Here is a 25165-nt window from a genome sequence, read left to right as displayed (position 1 = left end):
ACATTGGGAGGTGGGTGATGGCGGAGGTCAAGTCGGACTGGGAGGGGGTTTGCGGTCCTGCCTCCCAAGAGTTGACTGCGTGCTTGTACTGACAATAACCACACCAGCAGTGAGAGTATAAGACAGCTTTAATAAACTAATATGTACACTAAGAGGTCTTTTGTCTCTCTGCAAGACGAACTTGGAAGGCTAGACTGTAGCTCTGAACTGCTTTATATACAAGGTCACCGGGATGGCCCCTGGTGGCCTAGTGGTGTAATTACATATCACCACAGTGCTCACTGGAGAACGATCCCGCATTGTGGATGACTGCTTCTAGGGTATTCACCAGCTCGATGGTTTGAGGTCGGCTTCAGTGTTTCAGTTCGAGTAGCCTTCGGCTGGCGTAGTCAGACCGGGCACCCGCTACACAGGCATCTCTCATCAGTAGCTGCGCATCCTGCTCTGCACTCACAGCTTGGCAGTAACAGTCCCTTCCCAGCTCCCGCGGGGCCCTGACAATGTCACTAATGGTCTTACCAGGTTGCTGCCGGCGTGAGTGAAGAATGTGCCTTGCATAGACCTCATTCACCTGTACCTTGTAGGATGTCTTTCAGGATGTACGTTCGGCAGTCCCAGACCATCCTGTAGCCTGATATATGAGAGCAGTAGATGGAACTTGTCCTTGTGCCCTGGATCATGTCTGGAGGCTGTGAAGAGTCTTTCAAAGCACCGGGTGCCAGAGAGACTATTTGTCGGCTGCTTTGGGTTCCTTTGGGTCGATTTCCGGGGGATCCAATTTTAAAAGCTTGTCCATGTTCCACAGAAGCAAAATCTAGCGAATAAAATTGATGCACGATCAATTAACCCAAAAGACTGAAATACTGTGAATGAAGGTGTTTATTAGCTAGAGACAGACAGCATGCCGTGAGTTGGTAGCTCACACTGCCCCAGACTCAAACAGGGGGCAGGGCTGTGGCATGAAATCTTTACGGGGAATAGAAGGGAGAGAGGAAGGGAAAGGGAGGGTTGTGGAAAAGGGATGTAGGGGAGGGAGGGTTGGGAAGAGGAGAGGAAGGGAGGGTTGGGGAGAAAGGGAGGGAGGGTTGGGGGAAAGGGAGGGAGGGTTTGGGAAGAGGAGAGGGAAGTTTAGGGGAGAAAGGGAGGGAGGGTTGGGGGAAAGGGAGGGAGGGTTTGGGAAGAGGAGAGGGAAGTTTAGGGGAGAAAGGGAGGGAGGGTTGGGGGTAAGGGATGGAGGGGAGGGAAGGTTTGGGGAGAGGAGAGGGAGGGTTGGGGAGAAAGGGAGGGAGGGTTGGGGGAAGGGAGGGAGGGTTTGGGGAGAGGAGAGGGAAGTTTAGGGGAGAAAGGGAGGGAGGGTTGGGGGAAAGGGAGGGAGGGTTTGGGGAGAGGAGAGGGAAGTTTAGGGGAGAAAGGGAGGGAGGGTTGGGGGTAAGGGATGGAGGGGAGGGAGGGTTTGGGGAGAGGAGAGGGAGGGTTGGGAGAAAGAGAGGGAAGGTTGGGGACAAAGGGAGGGAGGGCTGGGGAGAAAGGGAGGGAAAGTTGGGGAGAGAGGAAGGGTTTGGGGAGAAAGGGAGGGAGGGTTAGGGGGAGGGGTTTGTCAGTGAGCAACAGGCCCATTTTTCCGTTCACCCCCCACCGCAACCTGGTGGGACTGCTTCGGGCAGTGTGATGGCTTCTGGAAAGAGCCGTTTGTCCCGAAGCCCCTCCAGCAATCTTACCTCTCTCCCGCCATCCCCTTGCCACCTGTCATCTCCCTGGGCCACCTTCTCACCCAGGACCTTCCTCTTTCTCCTTTTCTCCCCAGAACAAGCAGGACCCCTCCACCACCTTCAGCCACTTTCAGTGCTGCCTGAGGGACAAGGAATCTGTGGTGAAGGTGAGCCACGATCCAGGGCGCTGTTGGTTCTTCCACCAGGTGCTGGGCTGGTGCACCGTGTTTGGAGTGATGAGGTCAGGGGGAGTCACGTGATGGAGTAGTGGCCAGACGGTGAACTGCAGCCCTCTCCAGAAAAGTCGGAAAAAACAAAGGAAAACACAAAGGCCAAAAATAAAAATTAAAGAAAAGTGAATATAAAGGTGGAAAGAAGATGGCGACGAAAAAAGAAAATTCAAAACCAACGGCAAGAAGAGAGGAAGAGAAGACAACGGAAGATGAAGGAGAAGGCCTTACCTGTTCGAAGAGGCCCGCGGCAGAGAGAGAAACCCGCTCCCTCAGGTCGGTAGAAAGTGGACTACAAAAATGGCTCGCTCAGCCGAGTAAAAGTGCGCAACCGCGCATGAAAAAAAACACATCGACGGGAGGGGTGACCAGCTGGGGAGTCGATCTCCACAGCCGGCAATGACAGCTGCAGAACACCTGCAGCAAGAGGAGAACATAGAAGACAACGAAAACAAGAAAGAAGAGAAGAAAAGGGCAACAAAGAAACAACAGATGGTCAACCCAGAGGAAGAAGAAGAGGAAGAGGAAGAGTACAGTGAAATAGAAGAAGAAGGGAAAGGCAAGATAAAGGATATACATTCTCTTTTTAAAGAATACATGGAGTCATTTAAAGAATGGCAAGCGCAAGAATTTAATGATTTAAGAAGAATAAAGAATACAGAAGAGAAAATGAATAAAATAGATATGACCTTATCAGAAATGGGAAAAAGAATGGACAAGGTGCAAGAACGAGAAGCAGCAGTAGAAATGGAGGTAGAGGACTTAAAAAAGAAATTAGAGGAATCTAATAAAAAAGTTATAGAGACACAAGAACTGTTAGCTCAGAAAATAGATATAATGGAAAATTCTTTCTTTGGCTTGGCTTCGCGGACGAAGATTTATGGAGGGGGTAAAAAAGTCCACGTCAGCTGCAGGCTCGTTTGTGGCTGACCAGTCCGATGCGGGACAGGCAGACACGATTGCAGCGGTTGCAAGGGAAAATTGGTTGGTTGGGGTTGGGTGTTGGGTTTTTCCTCCTTTGCCTTTTGTCAGTGAGGTGGGCTCTGCGGTCTTCTTCAAAGGAGGCTGCTGCCCGCCAAACTGTGAGGCGCCAAGATGCACGGTTTGAAAATTATTTCCTTATTTTCCTCCTTAAAACTTCTTTAACCCCATTCTCCCCTCCCCCTCCTGAGTTGCCCTTTATCCCTTGCCGGGCAACCACATCTCCCCTCTCCATTTGGATTTGCGAATTCACTCGCATGCGTCAACTGTTTTTGCAGTGACCATAACTCCTCCCCACCCAGCCCCCTCGGAAAAGATTTCAATTTTCATATATAACAAAGGTCACTCTTTTAATTCCCTCCTTATTCCCTCTATTCCCTTTCATTCCCTTATTAATTCTTATCTATACTCTATATATTTTCCTCTAAATACGGATACATTCATGTATACACACTATATATACACACACATATACCCCTTTACACACATACATATAGTTCGTGGTCGGTTGGAAAATTATAACAGAAGAAATAACATAAAGATAGTGGGCCTTAAGGAAGATAAAGAAGGCAAGAATATGAGAGAGTTTATAAAAGATTGGATCCCCAGGATCCTAGGTTGTCCAGAACTACAGCAAGATATGGAAATAGAAAGGGCACATAGAGCATTGGCCTTTAAACAACAACCACAACAAAAGCCAAGATATATTTTAGTAAAATTCCTAAGATATACTACAAGAGAAAAGGTACTGGAGAAGACAATGGAAAAAGTAAGAGAGGGCAACAAGCCACTGGAGTACAAAGGGCAAAAAATCTTCATTTATCCAGATATAAGTTTTGAACTCCTGAAGAAGAGAAAGGAGTACAATACAGCAAAGGCGATTTTATGGAAGAAAGGATATAAATTTATACTAAAGCATCCAGCGGTATTGAAAATATTTATTCCAGGACAACAAAACAGACTATTCTCGGATCCAGAGGAAGCACGAAAATTTGCAGAACAATTACAAAATAGACTGAGGGATGAGGACGTGTAACGAGAGTACAAAAGACTGAGAACTAAAAAGACACATAAGTTTTGAACTCCTGAAGAAGAGAAAGGAGTTCAATACATCGAAAATGATCTTATGGGGGAAAAAAACTATTCTCGGATCCAGAGGAAGCAAGGAAATTTGCAGAACAACTACAAAACAAGCAGAGAGATGAAGACATGTAATGAGAGTAAAAATGACCACGAACTATATGTATGTGTGTAAAGGGGTATATGTGTGTGTATATATAGTGTGTATACATGAATGTATCCGTATTTAGAGGAAAATATATAGAGTATAGATAAGAATTAATAAGGGAATGAAAGGGAATAGAGGGAATAAGGAGGGAATTAAAAGAGTGACCTTTGTTATATATGAAAATTGAAATCTTTTCCGAGGGGGCTGGGTGGGGAGGAGTTATGGTCACTGCAAAAACAGTTGACGCATGCGAGTGAATTCGCAAATCCAAATGGAGAGGGGAGATGTGGTTGCCCGGCAAGGGATAAAGGGCAACTCAGGAGGGGGAGGGGAGAATGGGGTTAAAGAAGTTTAAAGGAGGAAAATAAGGAAAATGTTTGATGTTTTAGAAATGTTGTCTTATAAAGTGTTCAAAACAAGAAAGCAGAAATGGATAAGAAGGAAAGGTGATGATGGAGAAACGGAAAGAGAAGATAAACAAAGTAAGAAATGGCTACGTTGAACTATATGACTTTAAATATTAACGGAAATCATAACCAAATCAAAAGGAAGAAACTGCTAAATTTACTGAAAAAAGAGTGATGAGGTCTAGTTGTGCTCTGTTGACCATGAGCTCTGAATTCCTTTGATGTCATCCCTCACTGGATCTGTCTCCAACCCCGGGGTGTGGACTGGATTGGAGAAGAACGTGCATAGTTTATTTCCCATGTTACACCTGGTGTTGTGAGAAGGAGTGAGTATAGAATATTCCAGCACAATACAGTGTCTTCAGCATCGATGTTGGGCCAACCCCTGTCAGCCTGCACAACTATCCAACCCTTCTCCACCTCACATCCAGAATCCATGTGCCGATCAAAGAATCTTTTTGAATGACCCTTTTGTACCAGACGCACCACCACCCTCGGCAATGCCTTCCAGGCATCCATTACCCTCTGAGTAAAACACCATCTGACATCTCCTCTGAATTTTCCTCCACACATTAAAATGATGTCATCTTGTATTTGCAATTGTTACCCCAGGATCAAAAGGGCTGGTCTTCACCCCATTCTCAGCCCCTCAGACTTGCCTCTATCCTTTGTCGCTCCAAAAGGAAAAGCCCAAGCTCTGCCAACCTTGTTTAAACAGACATGTTCCCAACCTCATCAACGTCCCTGAAAATTTCCTCTGCGCCCTCTCCAAGGCATCTACATCCTTCCTGTACAAGGCACCAGACCCGAACACTATACTCCAAGCGTGATTTTCTGTGAAGTCTGACATGTGAACTCTAATATCAAGTGGTGTTGGGTAAAGGCACAAACTTACAATTCAGATGGAGTTTGTCAAGACAGCAGAAAATGTGCAGAGGTGCTGAAATTCTTACTTGCTGCAGATGAACAGGTAAAGATAAAGTGCAAAAGTAAACAAATTCAACTAAATGAAGAGACAATTAAGACATTATGGATATGAATATTCACCTTTATCCTGGTGCAAAAAGGTGACTTTAATAGTACAAATGGCCCTTTTATGGAATCAGGACTGTATTATTAGTGTAACAAGGGCATGATAGCTGTTGGAACCCGAGGTGCTGGACTTCAGGCTTCTGTACCTTCTACCTGAAGCCGGCAGTGAGAGGCTGTTGTTACTAGAGTGAATAGAGTCCTGTATGATGTTGGCTTCCTTCATGAGGCAGCCCCTTGCACAGATGTCTGCAATGGATGGGAGTTCACACTATACGGAGTTACTATGGGGTGGGTGGGGGGTAAGGAATTGAATAAAAAAACAATTAGTGCAGAGTAAGGACAGCAGGATAACACTTGTGAGGCTCACACAGGAGCCTGATAGCTGTTGGGAAGAAACAGTCCTTTACGCTTTCACCCTCTCTACCCTGCTCCCGGATGGGAAGAGTGGGTGTGTCCAAGGTGGGAGGGGTCCTTCAGTGTTGGTTGCCTTTCCCAGGTAGCGGGGAGTGTATAGGGATTTCATGGTGGGGGAGAGTTTGGATGATGTGGTGAGCTACTGTCTGCCTGCAGAGTGTTGTCTTTCTGTGCAGATGACCTAGTTCTGTCTTCAGAAAACTGTTGGAGGGTTAGGCAGCATCCATGGGGATGAGTGGACCGTACATGAGCTGGAGAAGCTCGGTGGGCTACCCGGCATCCACAGGAAGTAAAAGGCAGCTGACATTTCAGGCTTAAACCCTTCCTTGGGAATGTAGAAATTCAGATGCCTGTATAAAAAGGGAGAGAGAGGATGGGGGAGGAGCACAGACAAAGGGGTCAGAGTGGACAATGCTGGAAGGGTGGAAGAAAAAAGTTGAGATGATGGGGGTGTGGTTCTCAACGGTGTTAGGAGCCCAAAGGACCCCAAAACCCAGCAACAATAGACATTCACCATGACAAATGGTTACTTAAATAAAAGTTGTTTTTAATTATCTTTAAACATGAAAACAGAATCAAACTTTAACATCTCTACTAACCTAACTAACCCAAATTGACATCATTTTAATTCTATGCACACGTGCATGATGTGTGTGTAAATTTAAGAAAAGTTCTTTGGTTCACAGTTCAATCTCATGTCTCATTCTTCCAAGTTCACTGGTTGCAGGCAATTCTTATACTGTGCACAGAGTTTAACATGTATAAAGTTCACCAGGCTTTAGTGCTCGAAAGGTAAGTGTTTACCGCTTAGGAAGGTTCCTTGGAGGTTTGCAGAGAGAGATGTGTTGTTCCAGGATTTCCACGACTGATTTCCACGACATTAGTCTCCTCAATGTCTTGCTGATGAAACTTGCCCCATCAGGGTTCTCCAGATGATAACCTCATTCTTTCAGGCTATTACAGAGTTCCTTTCTGTTCCTCTTATTCCAAGAGAAATATCAGACCGATAGCACTTCCAACCGTCTGCCACTCTGGAGATTTCTGTCTCAGTTCCAACAAACCTTTCCTGCTTGCTTCAGCTGTGAATGCCTTTCAGTGTCTCACACACACATTGGCTAAGTGAACTTGTTTCACCCTTCTCTCTCTCTCTCTCTCTCTCTCTCTCTCTCGAACTGCTAGAAAGCCCGTGTGTATCTCTCTCTCTTGCAAAACCAAAAACCCCACCTTCTCCAGTAAACAACAGGAGTTAGTCTTTTTCTCCCATCTGTTGTCTTCTCAGGAGTGACACTTCTATGCATTTTGTAGAAAGGTTAGAAGTCTCGTAAAAATGTTCAGCACAGACAACCTGTCTCCAGTCGATTAATTTAGAGGTTGGACTCACCCTCCCCTCCAACCTGCAACTCCTAATAAGCATTCAGATGGCCATGCTGAGGCCCCACAGCCTCACGCTGGTGATTCTGGAGCGGGTCCAGAAGTCCTGCCATTTCACACTACAGACCAGGGAAGTGTATCAACTCCGCCATTGAAGAGGTGTCTGGACACTGGGAGGAGGTGACAGAGGTGGATTCTGGCCCTGACCCTGGGGCAGCGAGGTTCCAGTGTGACCATAGCCCTATCCATCTCCTTTCTGTGAAGGTGATCTTGGTTACAGCGTCTACCCCGGGCAAGTTGTCCAGAGGTACAGAGCTGCGACAGGATCAACTGACTCTGCCAATAGGGAATGTTCAGGATGTTGGAGCTACCTTCAGGGAGATGGTACAGGTCTGAAGAATGGCAAGTTCAGCTTCAAGATCCGATCTGATCCAGCAGTTATGGGTTGTTCAACCTTCCCATACCATGCCAACATTATTCCCGACCAGCAAGGATTTGTCCGTAGTCTATTTTGTGCGGTGTGAGCTTGTTTGGGGGCTTAATCTGCTGATGAATCTCCTGCACATTCTCATCTCGCTGGTCTGGGTTCTTCATGGAGAAGTGAAGAGTCTTCGTGCGGGTATGACAGAGTATATAGAGGTGTGAGAAACAGAAGTACCTTCACAGAATTTGCTCGAGACAAAAATTGAGAACAAAGAACATTTATTATACAACAATGCAAAGTTGGGTGCTTCCCCTTACCCTGGGAATACACACAGATACTGGGGCTGACCCAACTTTTATACATTTCATTTCAGTACAGAGATACCTTCCCCCCAACATTCTTCTGCCTCCTGGATTGGTTTAGCATTAGGTAATTCTGCCCACGTGGATTCTAACTTCTTATTAGTTCATGTATCTTCCTGCACACTTGTTAGCCAGAGAAGTATCATGTCTTTGTTCTTCACTCATTAATCAATCCCTAAGACTTGCTAAAGCTATCTACTTGCTATCCTGTTTTGAAGATCCTTAGTTTATTACACTTTTACAACCCTTCCTCTCATTCCAGCATCCCTTCACCCTGATTTCACCCATAATACTTCATCTCTAATGAGCACTTGCTTGCCTCCTCACATTCCAGTATCCCTTCACCTTAAGTTAACCCATAATACTTTATTCTTAATTAGCACTTGCTTCCAGTATCTCTGGACTCCTAACATTCCAGTATCCCTTCACCTTAAGTTAACCCATAATACTTTATTCTTAATTAGCACTTGCTTCCAGTATCTCTCACAGAGGTGCTTTGGAGATACATTGGGAAAGGCCTGTTAAAGCAGGTCACACACAGACACTTTAAAACAGAATTTTTGCAGGAGTTTTGCAGAATGCTCACAGACTCATGGTGGACTGCTATTTGCAAAAGTCAACAATGTAGCAACATGCCGAGCAGCTTTGTCTGGAAGAGCAGATGATCTTTGCAGGCAGAGGCAGAACAAGTTTTGCTGTCAGAGTGGGAGGGAGTGAGAGAGGAGAGACACGGACTTCGATTGCAGAGAGACTAGCTGGCAAGTTTTGGAAGATTGCCTGGTCAAAGGAGAGGACTGGCTGTCTGGTGTTTCCCTTGGAAAGGAACTCTGCGGTGACCTGAAAGAAAGTGGTTATCATCTGGAGGTGTCGTCAGCAAGACGATGGATTTTCTGTCCTGGAACGCGAGAAATTTCTCTCAGAAAACCAACAAGAACCCTCCTGAGTGGTAACCTATTAAGCACCAAAGCCTGGTGAACTTTATTAATGCTAACTTCTGTGCACAGTACAAGAATTGCCTGCAACCAGTGAGATTGGACTGTGAACCAAAGAACTTTTGTAAACTTATATACACAATTCACATTATGTGCGCTTAGAATTAGAGAGGGGTTAAGTAGGTTAAATAAGTTGATAGTAATAAGTTAAAGTTTGATTCTGTTTTCATGTTCAAAGATAATTAAAAGCAACTTCTGTTTAAGTAACCCTCTGTCGTGGTGCATATCCATTGCTGCTGGGTTTTGGGGTCCTCTGGACTCCGTAACATTTTATGGAGACTCATCTGTTTCAGATTTGAAAATTGTATTTTTTGTGATTTATTAGTTAAATGTTTTTTTTTAAGCTAATTTAAAGCTTATGTTTGGAAAAACAGCAGCAATGGAAATTGATACATTTTTGTCACAACCATCACCAGCAGAGCAAGAGAAAAGAGGAACTGATGGTTATTTCTAAGGCATTAAAACTGACTGAAGTTGAGCATTGGACGAGGAAAATACAAAGATTATAGTGAAATATATAAGTGATAAAAAAATTGTTGGAAAGAGAGAACATTTTCTAGAGAATAGATCTTTTGAGTTGGAGTTGGACCAATTGAGGGTGGAAGAAGAGAGAGAGAAACGGAGGGTGGAGAAGAGGGAGAAAAACGGAGGGTGGAGAAGAGGGAGAAAAATGGAGGGTGGAGAAGAGGGAGAAAAACGGAGGGTGGAAGAAGAGGAAGAAAAACTGAGGATGGGAGAAAAACAGAGGAAATATGAATTAGAGGTAATTGAAAATGTCAGACAGTTTCAGTTAGAGAAGTTAAAAATTGAGACGGAGAGACATAGGAGGATTGAGGCTGTAACTCCTGGGGAGAGGTTTTTGGCTAGTAGAGAGGTATATCTAGTGCCTCATTTTGAGAAGGGAGATATAGATACATATTTTCAGCTTTTTGAAAAGGATGCTGAGAGATCAAAATGGGCAAAAGAAAAATGGACTCTAATGCTCCAAAGTGTATTGAAGGGAAAAGCACAAATAGCATACTCTAGCTTGTCTGCAGAGCAAGTGACAAATTATGATACTGTTAAACAGGCAGCATTGATGGCTTAGGAGTTGGGTCCAAGCATATAGACAAAAATTTAGGAGTTTGGTGAAAATATAGAATCAACCTAATATGGATTTTGCTCTGAAGAAATCTGTATGTTTTGACCATTGTTGCACCTCAAAAGGAATAAATAATGATTTTGACAGATTGGGTGAATTAATATTAATAGATGAAATTAAAAGGTGTGTCCCAAAGGAGATGAAATTATACCTGGATGAGAGAGACGTGGGGACGTGGCAACAGGCGGCTGGATTAGCAGACAAATTTCCTCTAATTCACAAAAATACATTCCAGAATTGTAGGTGCAATGGGGAGGCAGCATCCACCACCAGGTGGTGGTGTTGTGCTCCTGTTCAGAGGACACACTACCTGCAAATCAAGGTCAAAGACTCACCCCAAGCCATCAAAGTGACCCTTATGATTGGCCCACCTAAATTACCAGGTGCTGCAGTCCAGGCAGCCCACCCTGACTCAGCTCTGACCTTCGCCCAATTGGCCCAGGTGAATCACCTCAGTTCACCCCTGCTGAGCCCCTGCACTTGGCTTCAAGCCATTGGTCACAGAAACCAGCAGGGCCCACACTGACCCTTACGATTGGCCCCCAGCTTTGCCCCCAGAACTATAAAGGAACATGTGCCCCTTTGTTCTGCCTCTTTGGACTCCTCGTGACATGTAAGTATCACCTTCCACATTGGGTTGGGGTGAGTCTCGAGGCCAGAGCCATGTCTGTACTAGTCAAAGGGTGGGGGCACATAATATCACCTTACTTCTCATTGTTGAATCTGTATGCTGTTGTAACTTCCCCAGTTTATGTCGGTTTCTCCCTTTTCATGCAAAGCGTATATTTACCCCCTGTTTAAGGTGTGTGTAGAAGTTTGATTAACCTATCGACCCTGTTGTTCCATTTCCATCCCTGAAATAAACATGTGCTTTGTACCTCCACTTTGGTCTGATTTTTAACGTGTGGGATCCACACAAACCTGAACAACAATTGGTGCTGCAAGCAGGATCCCAAGGGTTTTGGGCAGCATAAATCAGAGCGATGTTTTGGAACAGGGGAAAGAAAGCCAGTACTGGCCTCTAAGACAGAATCTCTGGGTGGACCGATGGATTTGGAAGTCTGGCCAGTATGCCCGTCGACTGGTTTGACCAGCTGGACCCTCGTGGCGAGGGTATGGACCACCACGTGCTAGCCCTCCTTAAGGAGTCGGGATTTCCCAAGGCAAGGGGCAGTCAGAGGGAAGCCTCCTGGCTGCTGGCGTTACTGCTGAGACACCAGGGATCACAAAAGGACAGGGAAAGAGAAGCCCTGGACGGACCTGCAGCGGACGGCAGGAGGCACTTCTTGCTGCCCAAGACAGAGCGAACAATCTGGAGACCAGAGGCACCAAGGTCACTTGCCGACTGGTGCAGGTCCAGTAGATTCAGGCAGCCCGTCGGTTGGGCTGGCGACCAGAGCGGGCGGTTGCTTGGCTTGGGAATGGAAACATCTGGATGGAGAGTGATGAGGACGGGACTCCTGGGGAGCCAGGGTCTCGACACAACAGTCCTGCTCCCCCCATCGCTGAGCCCTCACAAACCTGACATATTACCATGCGGTCCCAGGTCCTCCATGGAGGAGAGGGGCTGTTGAGAAGGGGGCAACGGGAACGTGTGCCAAGGGACCCTCAGAGACCACTGAGACACAGGATTACTCCCCTAAGGAGCTCACCCTGCCAGGTGAGCTCCTTGCTGCTTAGCTCCTCAGGCTGTGGGATGGGGGTGCAAATATTGCCCTCTCCCATCAGGAGGCCAGTGACCTGGGGAACATCTCCGAGTTCAAGGCCATCAATAATGCCCTGCGAGAACCACAGTAGTGGATCCACAGTGGATCATCCCTGTGGGAGCGTGTAGTCACAGCCTGGTATCCCACCCGGCTGGAATGGAACCTCCACGGGAGACCGCAGTGGGCCATGATAGGGGAGGGCACCTGGGTCATCAGGGAGTTGGCACTGATCTATGAGGGGACCACCGACTAAGGTTTCATTGAGAACATGAGGGTGACTAGTGCACTCGCGGGACACCTTGTAACTACCTCATCCCTCGACTTTAAGTCGATCATTCTGCCGCTCATGGGGACTACTTCAGGGAAAACAGTTCGGTATGCCATTACTATCCTGGAGGGGCTGGAATTTATGCTGTGGGTGGTGCTTGTGCTAATCTGCAGTGTGGAGTCTAGAACCCACAACCCGACCCCCCCCCCCAATCGGTGCCCCACAGGAAGCTCTTCTATGACCTGGTGCGTGCAGGCGTGGATCCCAGTTGCATTGATGGGATCCCCACTCCCGCCCCGTATGCGCGCTGGAAGGAGCTGTGTAAGGGGGGCACGGACAGGTGGCCACCCCACTAGTAAGCAGGATGCTGCGGGCACTCCTCGATCCCTGCGCCACCAAACCAGCCCCCACTGCCATCCCCACCACACCACCTGACCTCGCCAGCCCTTAAGGCTGAGATCAGGTAGCAGCTGCTGCAAGAGATATCTGCCCTCACCCAACGTCAGTAGGCTATCACCAGCGCTTGGCAGACCCACAATCCTCTCCCATAGGATGGAGGAAAGAGTTCCCAGCACGTGCACCCCACTGCCCTTTTCTGCCCAGGGGACCTGAGGCCATACATCTCTATAGCAGCAGATTGGGGAAAGGACAATGGACACGGGCGCACAGCCCATTATCATCCCTGGCAATCCTGCAGGATGGAGGGGGACCCTGATGCAGATAGAGGGGCTGGGAGGTTCCCTTTTGCTGGCAAAGGAGGTCACCATCCGCCTGGCCATCAGGAAGAAACCCCCTGCATCCACTGTGGTCCTCATTGCACCCTCCGCTGAATGCATTCTGGCCATCAATTTATTGCGGGGACAGTCCCTCCATACCAACCGGGGCCGCTTCACCTTAGGAGTCGCATGGGCGACCATGGTATTGGGGGCAGCTAAGTGGGAGGCCGTAGTCATACCCACTTCCTCCAAAGTTACCAATCTCCAACAATACCATGTCCCGGGAGGACGCCGGGACATTACAGAAGCAGTGCAGGCTCTCCTGTGGGAGGGAGTCATCTTTCAATAGCCGTGTCCGGCCAGTTGGCAAAAAGTATGGCACCTGGAGGATCACTAGATTACAGGCAGCTGAACAAAGTTGCTCTCCCGCTGGCCACTGCTGCTCAAGATCTTAGTGGAGGACATAGCTTCCCAACCAGATAAGCCCTGGTAGGCAGTGGTCGACCTGGCCAATCCATTCTTTTCCATTCCCCTGCATAACGACTCCCAAGATCAATTTGCATTTACTTGAGATGCCCAACAATACACTTTTTGTAGACTCCCTCAGGGCTCCCTCCACAGCCCCAAGATCTGTCACAGCCTGATTGCCCGTGATTTGCAGTCAATTGACTTCTCCCCACGAGGTGTCGATTGCCCACTACATTGATGATATCCTCATCCAGGGGCCATTGTCTCCGAGGCTCTTCAGATGATAATGAAGTTCCTGAGAGACAAGGGGTGGGCCATTAATATGCACAAGATTCAGGGGCTCTCCCGTGAAGCCCATTTCCTGGGTATTCCATGGCATGTGGGACACAGGTAGATACCGGAATCAGCCAAGAGTAAGATTTTAAACTTTGCAATCCCCACTAATAAAACCATCACACAGTTTTGTGGGTCTCTTGGGCTATTGGAGACAACACATACCCCATCTCACCTTGATCTAAGACCATTCTACAGAGTCTCACGCAAAAAGGCCACCTTCCAATGGGGCCCCGAGCAACAGGCTGCTTTTGGTGCAGTGAAGTAAGCTGTGGAACAAGCATTGCCCCTCGCTCCCAGGCAGGCAGGTGTCCCTTTTGAATTGCAAGTGTCAGCGAGGGAGACCACTGCCGAATGGAGCCTCTGGCAGAAGCTCCGAAGTCGCCAATTCTTCCTGGGTTTCTGGTCAAAGACCCTGCTTGAAGCTGCTGCCGCTACAGCCCATTCGAGCACCATCAACTTGATGCTCTCTGACCCTCCTAGCCACCGAGCACCAAACAGGCACTGATCCCATCGTCCTCCGTCCTCACCTGCCCATAATGTGGTGGGTCAAATATTCTGAGTCTACCCAGAAGGAAGGCCGGGCTCAGCGGTTATCCATAGTAAAATGGAAATGGTACATTGCGGACTGCGCTGAGCCCGGCCCAGAAGGGGTGAGCCACCTCCGCGAGCAGGTCATGTCCTTCCCGCAAGCCCAGGAGCTGGCTCCAGAATGGCTGAATTCCCGTCCTCCTCCATGCCCTTGGGCCGCTCCTTTGACTCCCTTGATCCCCAACAAAGGACACATGCCTGGTTCACAGACGGCTCCAGCCACTGGAAAGGGGGGAAGCAATGCTGGAAGTCAACGGCAGTCCACCCTGCCACGGGGAAAGTTATCACCAAAGAGGGTGAGGGGGGCTCCATCCAGCTTGCTGAGCTGGCAGCAGAAGCACTTATACTTCAGGACACCATGTGGCCCATCCACATCTACACCGATTCATGGGCAGTGGCCAACGGTATGTCGGTGTGGATGGCCCAACAGCACCTACTGGCAGCTAATCTGGGACCAAGCCACCCACAGGGAGATGACAGTTCACCATGTAAAAGCACACACCTGCAACACCACAGAGGAGGCAGCGCACAACGCGGCCGTAGACCAAGCCGCCCAAATATGCACTGCCTCCACCTCCCCACCAGACACTGACAATGGGGCACTGGCCGCATGGGCACACCGCAAAAGTGGCCACCTAGGGGCCGACAGCACACGACGATGGGCAGAACAGTTCGGGGTCGCCTTCACCCTGAACCAGGGCAAAACTGCCGTGCTCGACTGCCCCGTCTGTCAGCGGGTAAAGCCGAGGGGGTGGCCAACGGGGCCACCAGGTTACATTCACCGCGGCTCGGGAGCAGGTCATGTATGGCAAATCGATTATATCGGACCGCTCCCACACAAAAACCGGACAATGGTGGATACATATTCTGGTGTACTGGTGGCAGTATCCTGTGAGAAAGCCGACCAGAATAGTACCATTAAAGGATTGCAGCACCTCTCCTCCATTTACGGAATTCTGTGCGAGTGCAATCCGATCATGGCTCACACTTTACGGGGTTCAAAGCCCAAGACTGGGCTACTGAGGCGGGGATCTCGTGGCTGCTCCACATTTCTATCTCCCATTAGCATCGGGGTTTGTTGAAAGGATGAACGGCTTGCTCAAGGAGAATATCCGCACTTTGACACCCTCCCGGGGGGGGGGGGGGGGAGTGTCTGACCATGCTGCAACAGGCTGTGGATCATTTAAACTCATGTCCCATCTGCCAAGGAGACACCCCATATCTTGCCACCTCTCACACAGCACATCCCTTGAACCTGAGCTTACCAAACTCCTTGAGACCGAGGACTTGGGGAGAGTATTGATACAACAGTCACGAGGTCTGCCCCAAAAGGGAGAGATTTTCACGCGCAAATCAGGAGACACCTGGCGGGTCGCAATCCTGGGCCAGACCAACCTCTCCTGTCTCCTTGGAGATAATGAGTTCTTACACCCCCCCCCACCCCACCCCACCCCCCCTTGTTTTTTTCCATCCCACAGGAACATGCAAGCCCTGCATCTACCCTTGTTGCTAGTGGTGACCATTGACAATGTCATATCGACGAACACATTTCTCCGTATTGCCTCCGAATTCGCCACCTCCACGAACAGATCGGACTGCTGGATCTGCGTCCAAACCAGAATAGCCGATCAAGGACTACCCCCATCCCGCTGGACGACTCTCAGATGAACTGCCTAGATAGACTCTTTGTTCCAGCGGGTTTTGCATTAGCTGTACGGGTTGGACCTAATGGTAGCCCACCACCCCTGACATTCCCGCTCAACACAGCCCCTTCCACCGATTCCTGATGGGGTGGGTGCTTCAGGTACTGGTATTTCCTTGCCTATAATTTGACCTCCACTCGAGTCCCGACCCTCCGCATCATCCCACATCTCCTCCATTATCCAAAGGAGTGTTGGTGCAGACTCCCCAACAGACACACCTCCAACCTCCCAGTCAGCAACGACTGAGTGTACCCAAGCTCCGCACTCACCACCTCCAACGGTGTCATCAAGCATCCACTGGATATGCGGCCACCGTGCCTATCCCTGGCTCCCTGTCCCTGGTACAGCTGCTGTCTCCCCGCATGCCCTTCATTCATTCTTTCGGTGATGCAGTGTTTGGCGACCACCACAACAAGAGGGCCATTAGTGTGGTGGAACTATTCTAGATGATCGCTTTCTCCAGATAGGGTACCGCACGGCTCGCCAATGAAGTGACCCAGATTACCGTCCTCCTGGAGACATTGGCCAATGAGACGGCAGTGTCCCTCCACCATACACAGGACGCTCTGACCCGGACAGCTATGGAGCTGAAGACAGGACGTATGCTGTCACTGCAAAATCGAATGGCCCTGGACTACCAGCTGGCGGCAAATGGTGGTACCTGTGCAGTCATTGGACAGGAGTGCTGTACCTACATTCCCGATGAATCCTCTAACACCACCCACCTGGCTGACCACATTTCTGACTCAGTGACCAAAATTCAAAAATCCAAGGACCAGGTCCTCCAGCATCACTACCTCATGGGGACACTGGGGGCCATTTGGCTGCATGGGGGGTATTTGGGCGACTATCATTCACTGGGGGATTGCATTTATTCTTGTTATCGTTGCTATAATCACTCTCGGTTGTGTTTGTCAATTGATACACACCACAGCATTGCCCCGTTAGACCTATTTATTACCTGTCACACATTACTGGCGAGCAGTGTGTCTTCTGAAGGGGTGGATTGTAATGGGGAGACAATGTCCACCACCAGGTTGCGCTGCTCCACTCCTGTTTGGAGGACACACTCCCTGCCAAACAAAGTGAAAGACTCACCCCAAGACATTAAGGTGACCCTTACGATTGGCCCACCTAAATCACCAGGTGCTGCAGTCCAGGCAGGCCGCCCAGACTCAGCCCTGACCTTCACCAGATTGGCCCAGATGAATCACCTCAGTTTACCCCTGCTGAGCCCCTGCACTTGGCTTCGAGCCATTGGGCACAGCAACCAGCGAGGCCCACATTGACCCTTACGATTGGCCCCCCAGTACTGCCTGCAGAACTATAAAGGACCGTGTACCCCTTTGTTCTGCCTCTTTGGACTTCACGTGGCATCTTTCACACTGGGTTGGGGTGAGTCTCGAGGCCAGGTAGCAAGAGCCGTCTCTGTGCCGGTCAAGAGGTGGGGGCACGTAATATCACCTTGACCTTGATTGTTCAATGTGTTCAGTTTCTGTCAGTTTCTCCCTTGTCATGAGAGGTGTATATCGACCCTCTGCGTATTGAGTGTGTAGAAGTTTGCTAAACCAATCGACCCTATTGTTCCATTTCCATCCCTGAAATGAACGTGTACTTTGTATCTCCACTTTGGTCTGGTTCTTAACCTGTGGAACCACACGAACCCGAACAACACATGGGGCTACAGGGCTGTGGGAAATGGGATACAGGGCAATGGGACACTGTGGTACAGGACAATGGGACAGGGGTACAGGACAGTGGGGCACGGGGGTACAGATTTATTGTCAGAGTACATACACAACATCACATATCGGTGAGATTCTTTTCCTGCAAGTCAGGCAGAATTTCTACTTATCGGTCCTGCAAAAAACTGTACTAAGGATAAGATAATGTATACAAAAGAGAAAATGTATAACAAAGAAGAAATGTAAACAAAACTGTGTTTTATTTCTGTAATACAGGAAATAAATATTCAATAATAAATAATGTCTAAAGTTCAAGTCCTTAAATGAGTCCCTGATTGAGTTTGTTGTTGAGGAGTCTGAGGATGGAGGGGTAGCAGTTATTCCTGAACCTGCTGGTACGAGTCTGGTGGAACCGATACCTCTTTCCTGTGATAACAAATCTTGTGCTGGGTGGTGTGGATCCTTGATGGTTGCTGCAGCTCTCCGACGGCAGTGCTCCATGTAGATTTTGTTAATGGTGGGGAGGATTTTGCTTGTAATGTCCTGGGCTACATCCTTTTGCAGGGCTTTCCACTCAGAGGTATTGGTGCCCTAATACCAGGTGGTCAGCACGCTTTCCATTACATATCTGTAGCAGTTTTGCCAAATTTCCAATGTCAGATCAAACCTCCGCAAACTCTTGAGGCGCTGACGTGCTTCCTTTACAATGATATTCGTGCGTTGGGTCCAGGAAACGTTCTCCGAGATAGTGACTCCCAGGAACCGAAATGTACTCTCCATCTCCATCTCTGCCAATTATCACTGGATTGTCTACCTTTAGTTTTCCCTCCTGAAATTAACAATCAGCTCCTTAGTTTTGGTGACATTGAGTGTGAGGTTGTTGTTGCACCATTTGGTCAGGTTTTCAATCTCCATTCTGTATGTTGACCCATCCCCTTCCTTTATACAACCCACTCCGTGGTATCGCCAGTGAATTTCTAGATGGTGTGATTGTCATACCGAGCTATGCAGTCATAAGTGTGAAGCAGGCAGAGCAGAGCATAGCCCTGTGGTGCTCTAGAACTGATGGACATTCTAGAGATGTTCATACCAATCTTCACTGATTGTGGTCTGGAGGTGTGGAAATCCAGAATCTAATTACACAGGGGGGCGTTGAGTCCCAGGTCTTGGAGTTTGCTGATCAGTTTTGAGGGGATGATGGTGTTAAATGATGAACTGTAGTCAATAAAGAGCATCCTGATGTAGGCACCTTTGCAGGATTCCTGATGCAGGGTCTCGATCTGAAACATTACCTTACACCTTTTGCCTAATGGGGTGGTGGAGGCGAGGGGTAGCAAAGGTCACAGTCACAGAGTTTAATAGCACAGAAACAGGACCATCAGTCCATCTCCTCCATACCGTACTACCCAGGTGGTTCCAATGGCCTGCATTTGGACCACTTCCCTCCACACCTCTCCTAACCATGGTCCCTGCCTCTACCCGTTCATTTGGCAGTTTGTTTCACAGCACCCCCACCACCACCCCCTCCCACAACCCTCACCCTCCCCCCCCCCACCCCCACAGCCTCTGTATGAACAAGGTTCCCCAAAAGACCCTTTAAATCTCTGTTCTCTCATTTCAGTCTCCACTTTCCTGGAAAAAATGAAACTGCCTCTTTATGTTATCTGTGCTTATCATGATTTTATAAAGAAGTTGGGAATTTATTCCTTGGAGCGGAGAAGAATGAGAGGAGATTTAATAGAGGTATTTAATATTATGAGGGGGATAGACAGAGTAAACGTAGAAAGGCTTTTTCCACTGAGGGCAGGTGAGATACAAACCAGAGGATATGGGTTAAAGGTGAAAGGGGAACAGTTTATAGGGAAAATGTGGAGGTGGGGGGGGGGGGGGGGGGGGGGGGAATCTCTTCACACAGAGAGTGGTGGGAGCATAGAACAAGCTGCCAACAACTGAAGTGATGAACATGGCTCAATTATAACATTTAAGGATAATTTGGACAGATCCATGGATGGGAGAGGTATGGAGGGATAAGGACTGCGTGCAGGGCAGTGGGATTAGGCAACAACATGGTTCAGCACAGACTAGAAGAGTCCAAGGAGGCTGCTTCTGATTTGCAATGTTTCATCAGATTCCATCCCCCCCCCACCCCTTACCTTCTAAACTCCAGGGAGAAAATTCTCAGCCTATCCAATCTCTTCTTAGAACTCAAGGCCTCCAGTCCTGGGAACATCCCCGTGAATCCTTTCTACCCCATTTCCAGCTCAACGACATCCTTTCTCTGGCTGGGTGACCAGAAAAATGCACGATACTCCCAGCGACCATGGTGGGGAGGGGATGTGTCAGTGATGGCGGGGATGGTGGAAAAGGTTAAGACAATTGGAGTTCCTCGAAGAGTTCTCATTCGATACTTCTGGCCTCATTCCTCTCATTTCTGAACCACTCATTCTCTGTTTCTCTCCACAGATGCTGTATGACCTGCTGAGTGTTTCCTCCATTCCCAGTTTTATCTCCGTGTTGCTGGAACGGCAGTTTTTTGGGGGTTTATTTTCCTTTATAGCTCATCTTCTTCCTCTCCCTCACCCTCTCACCTCCCCACATTGTTCCTTCAGCCATCTGTTTCTGTTAACACAGCACACCCTCTCCCCTCCACTCTTCCTGCCTCCTATTCCACTCCACCCCTCGTTACCCTCTCCTGCCTTGACTTCGCTCCCCTTCCTCTCCACGCCTCCTCCCATCTCTCTATCCTCCTTCCCTATGACTTCCTCCCTCCCCTACCTCACTCTCCTCTCCCTGCCTTTATTGTTCTCTTCTCCCCCTCTCCCTCCTCTCCAGAGTCTGTAGGCACTTTCAGATGGCTACAATACCCGACTGTAAAGTCGCACATTGTACTCCTGTGCGTCTGTCGGGTGGCCATCTGAAACGAGGGTACCCGGCAAGGAGGTCTACTTACAGCGGGGAGGCGAGCTGACAGACTGCTGCTCCGTAGAGCCGGCGTTCGCTGGTCGACAGCTATCAGTCCACTGGCACGTTCAAGTGCCAAAAAGGCGTCCACTCCGTGACCACCTAAACGTGCCAGCTGCACTCCCCAAGCCGCGACTGACGGCGCATGATCTTCGTTGGAACACCTGAAAAAGCCTTAAGTCTGGGGTGGGTCTCCAGGGTCTGTGACAGCGACTCCCTCATCAACGCTTTCGATTTCTGTCATCATGACCTCGCTCCCACTACCTTGCCCGGCAACGGATGACGCGCCGTCGGATCATTTTTCTGATTGGACTGATGGTAACAATTTTTCAAACAATTTTTCAGTTTCTTTACCTCTTCAGACTTCTGCCCAGATATTAATGACGCGGCGACAGCGCGGAGTCTGATTGGAGCTGCAGGTTTCGCGGACCATTCAGCGTGCAGCGTGGGGATGCACCTGTCCGACCCCGCTCGGAGTTCGCAGTTTCCCGTTTTGGACGGGTCACTGGCGGAGGCATCGGGAATTTGGGACCACCCGGTCAGGGAAGGAGTCTCGATGCTGCGTCTACTCCTGATGACTCTCCTGTGGTGGGGGGGGGGGGCGTTTCCGCAGGTGGGTGAGATATCAACGGACAAATGGGGCTGAGCCCCGGGTCTGTGGGGAGGGGTCAGTCTGGCTAGATACGGGATGACGGACCCCAGTCATTGGGGAGGGGTCAGTCTGGCTGGACACGGGATGACGGACCCCAGTCATTGGGGAGGGGTCAGTCTGGCTGGACATTGTGATGGACCTCGGTGAGTGGGGAGAGGTCATTCTGGCTGGACGGGGTGATGGACCCTGGTCAATGGGGAGGGGTCAGTCCGGTTAGACACGAGGTGACACACTTGTTGTGGGGGTGCTGGCCCTCCCCCACCAGGGCCTTGTCCAAGGGCCCAGTCCTAGGGGTCAACGCCCCTCCCTCACCAGGACCCAGTGCTTGGGGTCACCGTCCCTCCCTCACCAGGGCCCAGTGCTGGGGGATCACTGCCGCTTCCACATCAGGGCCCAGTCCTTGGGAGTCACCGCCCTCCCGCCCAAGGGCACAATCCTGGGGGGCTCACTGTCCCTCCCTCTCCAGGGCCCAGTGTGGGTGAGTGAAGTGGGGGTGATGGGGAAGGTGGTGCGGGTGATGGGGAAGGTGGTGGGGGTGCGTGGGTGAAGTTAGGAGTAGGTGACAGGAGAGGAGTGGATGGGTGAAGTGGGGTGTGTCTGGTGCGTGACGGGGTTGTTCATCTGGGCTCGGTGACGGGTGGATGATGGGGGTGTGTGCATGATAGCGTTTGTGGGTGAGTGACGGGGTGTGTGGGTGGGTGAAGGGGGTGTTGGTTTGGAGTGGATGACAGGGTGGGTGGATGACGGGGATGTTGGACTGGGCTTGGTGATGGGGTCTGTGACTCTGCTCCCCTTGCAGCCTCCCACTCGCTGCGTTATTTCTACACGGGGGTGAGCCCGGTGCCCGAGGATCGGGAGTATGTGACGGTCGGATACGTGGACGAGGAGCCAATCGATTACTACGACAGTGAGACCCGGAGGACGGTCCCGCGGCAGTGTGGATGGAGAAGAGTCAGGGCCCCGAGTCCTGGGAGAGGGAGACACAGATCTCACGGGGCTGGGAACAGGTGTTCAAGGCCAACATCCAGACCGCCGTGGAACGGACCAACCAGACGAGGGGAGGGGGTGAATGCGGGATATCGGCCGGACCAACCCCCACGGGTGGTCCCTCCCGACACTGACAGGCCATGTACCCACCCACCCCCCCCCCCCCCCCCAACCCCAACATTTTCAGCTGCAATGGGGATTCTCTCCTTCACTGGTGATGTCTGAGTGACGCACCGAGCGATGGTGGACCTACCCCAAATCCTGATCAATGTCTCATGATTTCGTATTTAAACAAAATTATTCATGCCTAATTATGACGTAAAGAAGGATTACTTACAGCACAGTCTGATCCCTTCAGCCCCCGTTGTTGTGCTGACCTATGTAAACCTTTGTAAATTTATAAAAGACCGTGTGAAAATGTTAGCGGCAAGAACAGACAGTTTATAAAGACCATGGGAAAGAGCGATGGCGGACCCGCCCTCCCAGAATTCCGTACGGCAGAGACAATGCTGTATGCACGGAGGACAGATGGAATTCAGAATTCTGGGAGGGCGGGTCCGCCATCGCTCTCTCTCTTTCTCTCCCCCCCCCCCCCCCCCCCCCCGCGACTTTAGAAATTTATAAATTTATATAGGTCGGCAAAGTTTATACCTTTTTAATCTTTTGTTTCCTTCATGTTCCGATTCTCGCGCAAAAACGTCATCAAAGCATCACTATTTTGTCCCTGGATAGTAAGTGTCCCTTTCACATTGGGCTAATTGGCACACAGGTGTCAGATGACCCCAGGGATGATACTACCTACCTTGGTGGTCCATCCTCGGCGCGATTTGAACCCTGCGTGCTGATTAAGGACCTGTCACGCTGAACCCTTCACCGGTAGATTGGCCGTTAATTACTAAGACAAGGTGCCAGTGTGAAAGGGGCTTTTGGCTTGAGATCCTTCTTGAGGAAAAGCTCGCTTCCAGTGAGGTAATTTAATCCAATTAGGAGTAGGTACTGGAGTCAGATGGGGCAGTGAATTGCTCCGATTGCAGGATGTGGGGAATCCGGGGCAGCGTAATTGTCCCTAACGACAGCAGCTGGAGAATGTGCATCCAGCTGCAGCTCCTGGGAGACCGAGTTAGGGAAATGGAGCTGGAGGTGGATGAACCGGTTCATTCGAGAGGCAGAGGGGGTGATAGAGAGGAGCTTCGGGGAGACAGTCACCCCCAGAAGTCAGGAGGGAGGTAGCTGGGTGATGGTCAGTAAAGAAGGGGAAAGGACAAAGAGAACAGAGCATCCCTGTGGCCGTTCCCATCAACAATAAGTATACTGTTTTGGATAATTTTGGTGGGGATGACCTACCAGGGGCAAGTTGTCGTGGTCACGTCTCTGGATCCTCAGCTCCGAAAGGAAGGAAAGAAGGAGGGAGGGAGGAGAGGAGAACAGTAGTGATTGGGGATTCGATAGTTAGGGGGACAGATAAGAGGTTCTGTGGGAGAGAGCAGGAATCCTGGATGGCCTGTTGCCTTCCTGGTGCCAGGGTCCACAATATTTCGGATTGAGTTCTCGGTATTCTCAGGAGGGAGGGTGAGCAGCCAGATATCGTGGTCCACGTTGGGACCAATAACGTGGGTAGGAAGTCCTGCAAAGTGAGTTTAGGGAGTTGGTTGCGAAGTTGAAGGGCAGAACCTCCAGGGTTGCGACCTTAGGGTTGCTGACTGTGTGCCACGTGCTAGTGAGACTAGAAATAGGAAGTTAATGCAGCTAAATATGTGGGTGAAGAGATGGTGCAGGTGGGGGGGAGGGGTGGGGGCTTCATGTTCCTGGACAATTGGGCTCTGTTCCAGGGAAGGTGGGATCTGTTCCGACAGGGTGGTTTGCCCCTGAACTGGGGGGGGGGGGGGGGGGCTGTGATCCTAGAGGGTAGGTTTGCTGGTGCTGATCCAAGGGCTTTAAACTAGATTGGAGGGGGGATAGGAACCAGAGTGTAAGAGAAGACAGTGAGGTGGAGGAGGGGAAAGGTCCCATGAGGACTGCATGTTTAGACAGAAATTAAAGGTTTGTGCTTAATAGAAATGTTCTCAGGTGTATTTATTTCAATACAAGGAGTATTATCAGAAAGACAGACGAGTTTAAGGCGTGGATTAGCCCTTGGGATTACATTATTGCTATTAGTGAGACGGCTGCAGGAGAGGCAGCTCAATGTTTTGGGGTTCCATTGTTTCAGGCATGATAGAGGGGGAGGGGTGAAAGGGGAGGAGTGGCATTGCTGGTCAGGAAAAATATCACAGCTGTGCGTAGACAGGACAGCCCAGAGGGCTTGTCTACAGAGATATATGGGTGTACCTGAGAAACGGGAAAGGTGTGAACAATTTAGCCCCTTTTCCATTGGCTTCCCAGTTTATTGGTCGTACGTCCTGGGATAGGAAGCCCTTTGTGCCGTTTCCACTGGGCCACCCCTCACTGGGACACTAATTGTTTTTCCACTGAACACGCTCATCCTTGCGGATCAGAGTGTTCTACCTTCAACTGGAAATGGGTGACTTTCTACTGTCCCTTTTCCACTGGTTTATCAGCAAACACCGCCATCAACAAACACTGGGGACATGAGTAGGGAGAGAGATGATTAATGGTTGGTGTGAAATTATGTCATTTTACGCCAGCATTCGGACAGTGTTCCTTTTTCACTGGACCTTGTCCCAGTAAATTCCCATTTAATTCCTGGGACAAGGTGCCAGTGGAAAAGGAGCTACAGAGATTTCGAGGAGCAAATCTGTGGAGAGGTAACAGAAAGTTGTGATAGTCGGAGATTTTAACTTTCC

The 25165-nt window shown here is 49.6% G+C and overlaps 1 protein-coding gene across 1 annotated transcript; it reads left to right on the top strand.

Annotated features, from left to right (window-relative positions):
• Positions 1-21415: 21415 nt before the first annotated feature.
• Positions 21416-22581, top strand: LOC138752551 (major histocompatibility complex class I-related gene protein-like). The gene is given in 3 exon segments (XM_069915346.1): positions 21416-21517; positions 22174-22308; positions 22311-22581. Coding segments are annotated over 3 exon segments (330 nt in total). The 5' UTR covers positions 21416-21507; the 3' UTR covers positions 22496-22581.
• The last annotated feature ends 2584 nt before the right edge of the window (positions 22582-25165 follow it).

This window comes from Narcine bancroftii, chromosome 2 (assembly GCF_036971445.1).
Source record: "Narcine bancroftii isolate sNarBan1 chromosome 2, sNarBan1.hap1, whole genome shotgun sequence".
NCBI lineage: Eukaryota > Metazoa > Chordata > Chondrichthyes > Torpediniformes > Narcinidae > Narcine > Narcine bancroftii.
The sequence above is the reverse complement of the archived record's forward strand: the minus strand, read 5'-3'. Positions and strand labels throughout refer to the sequence as shown.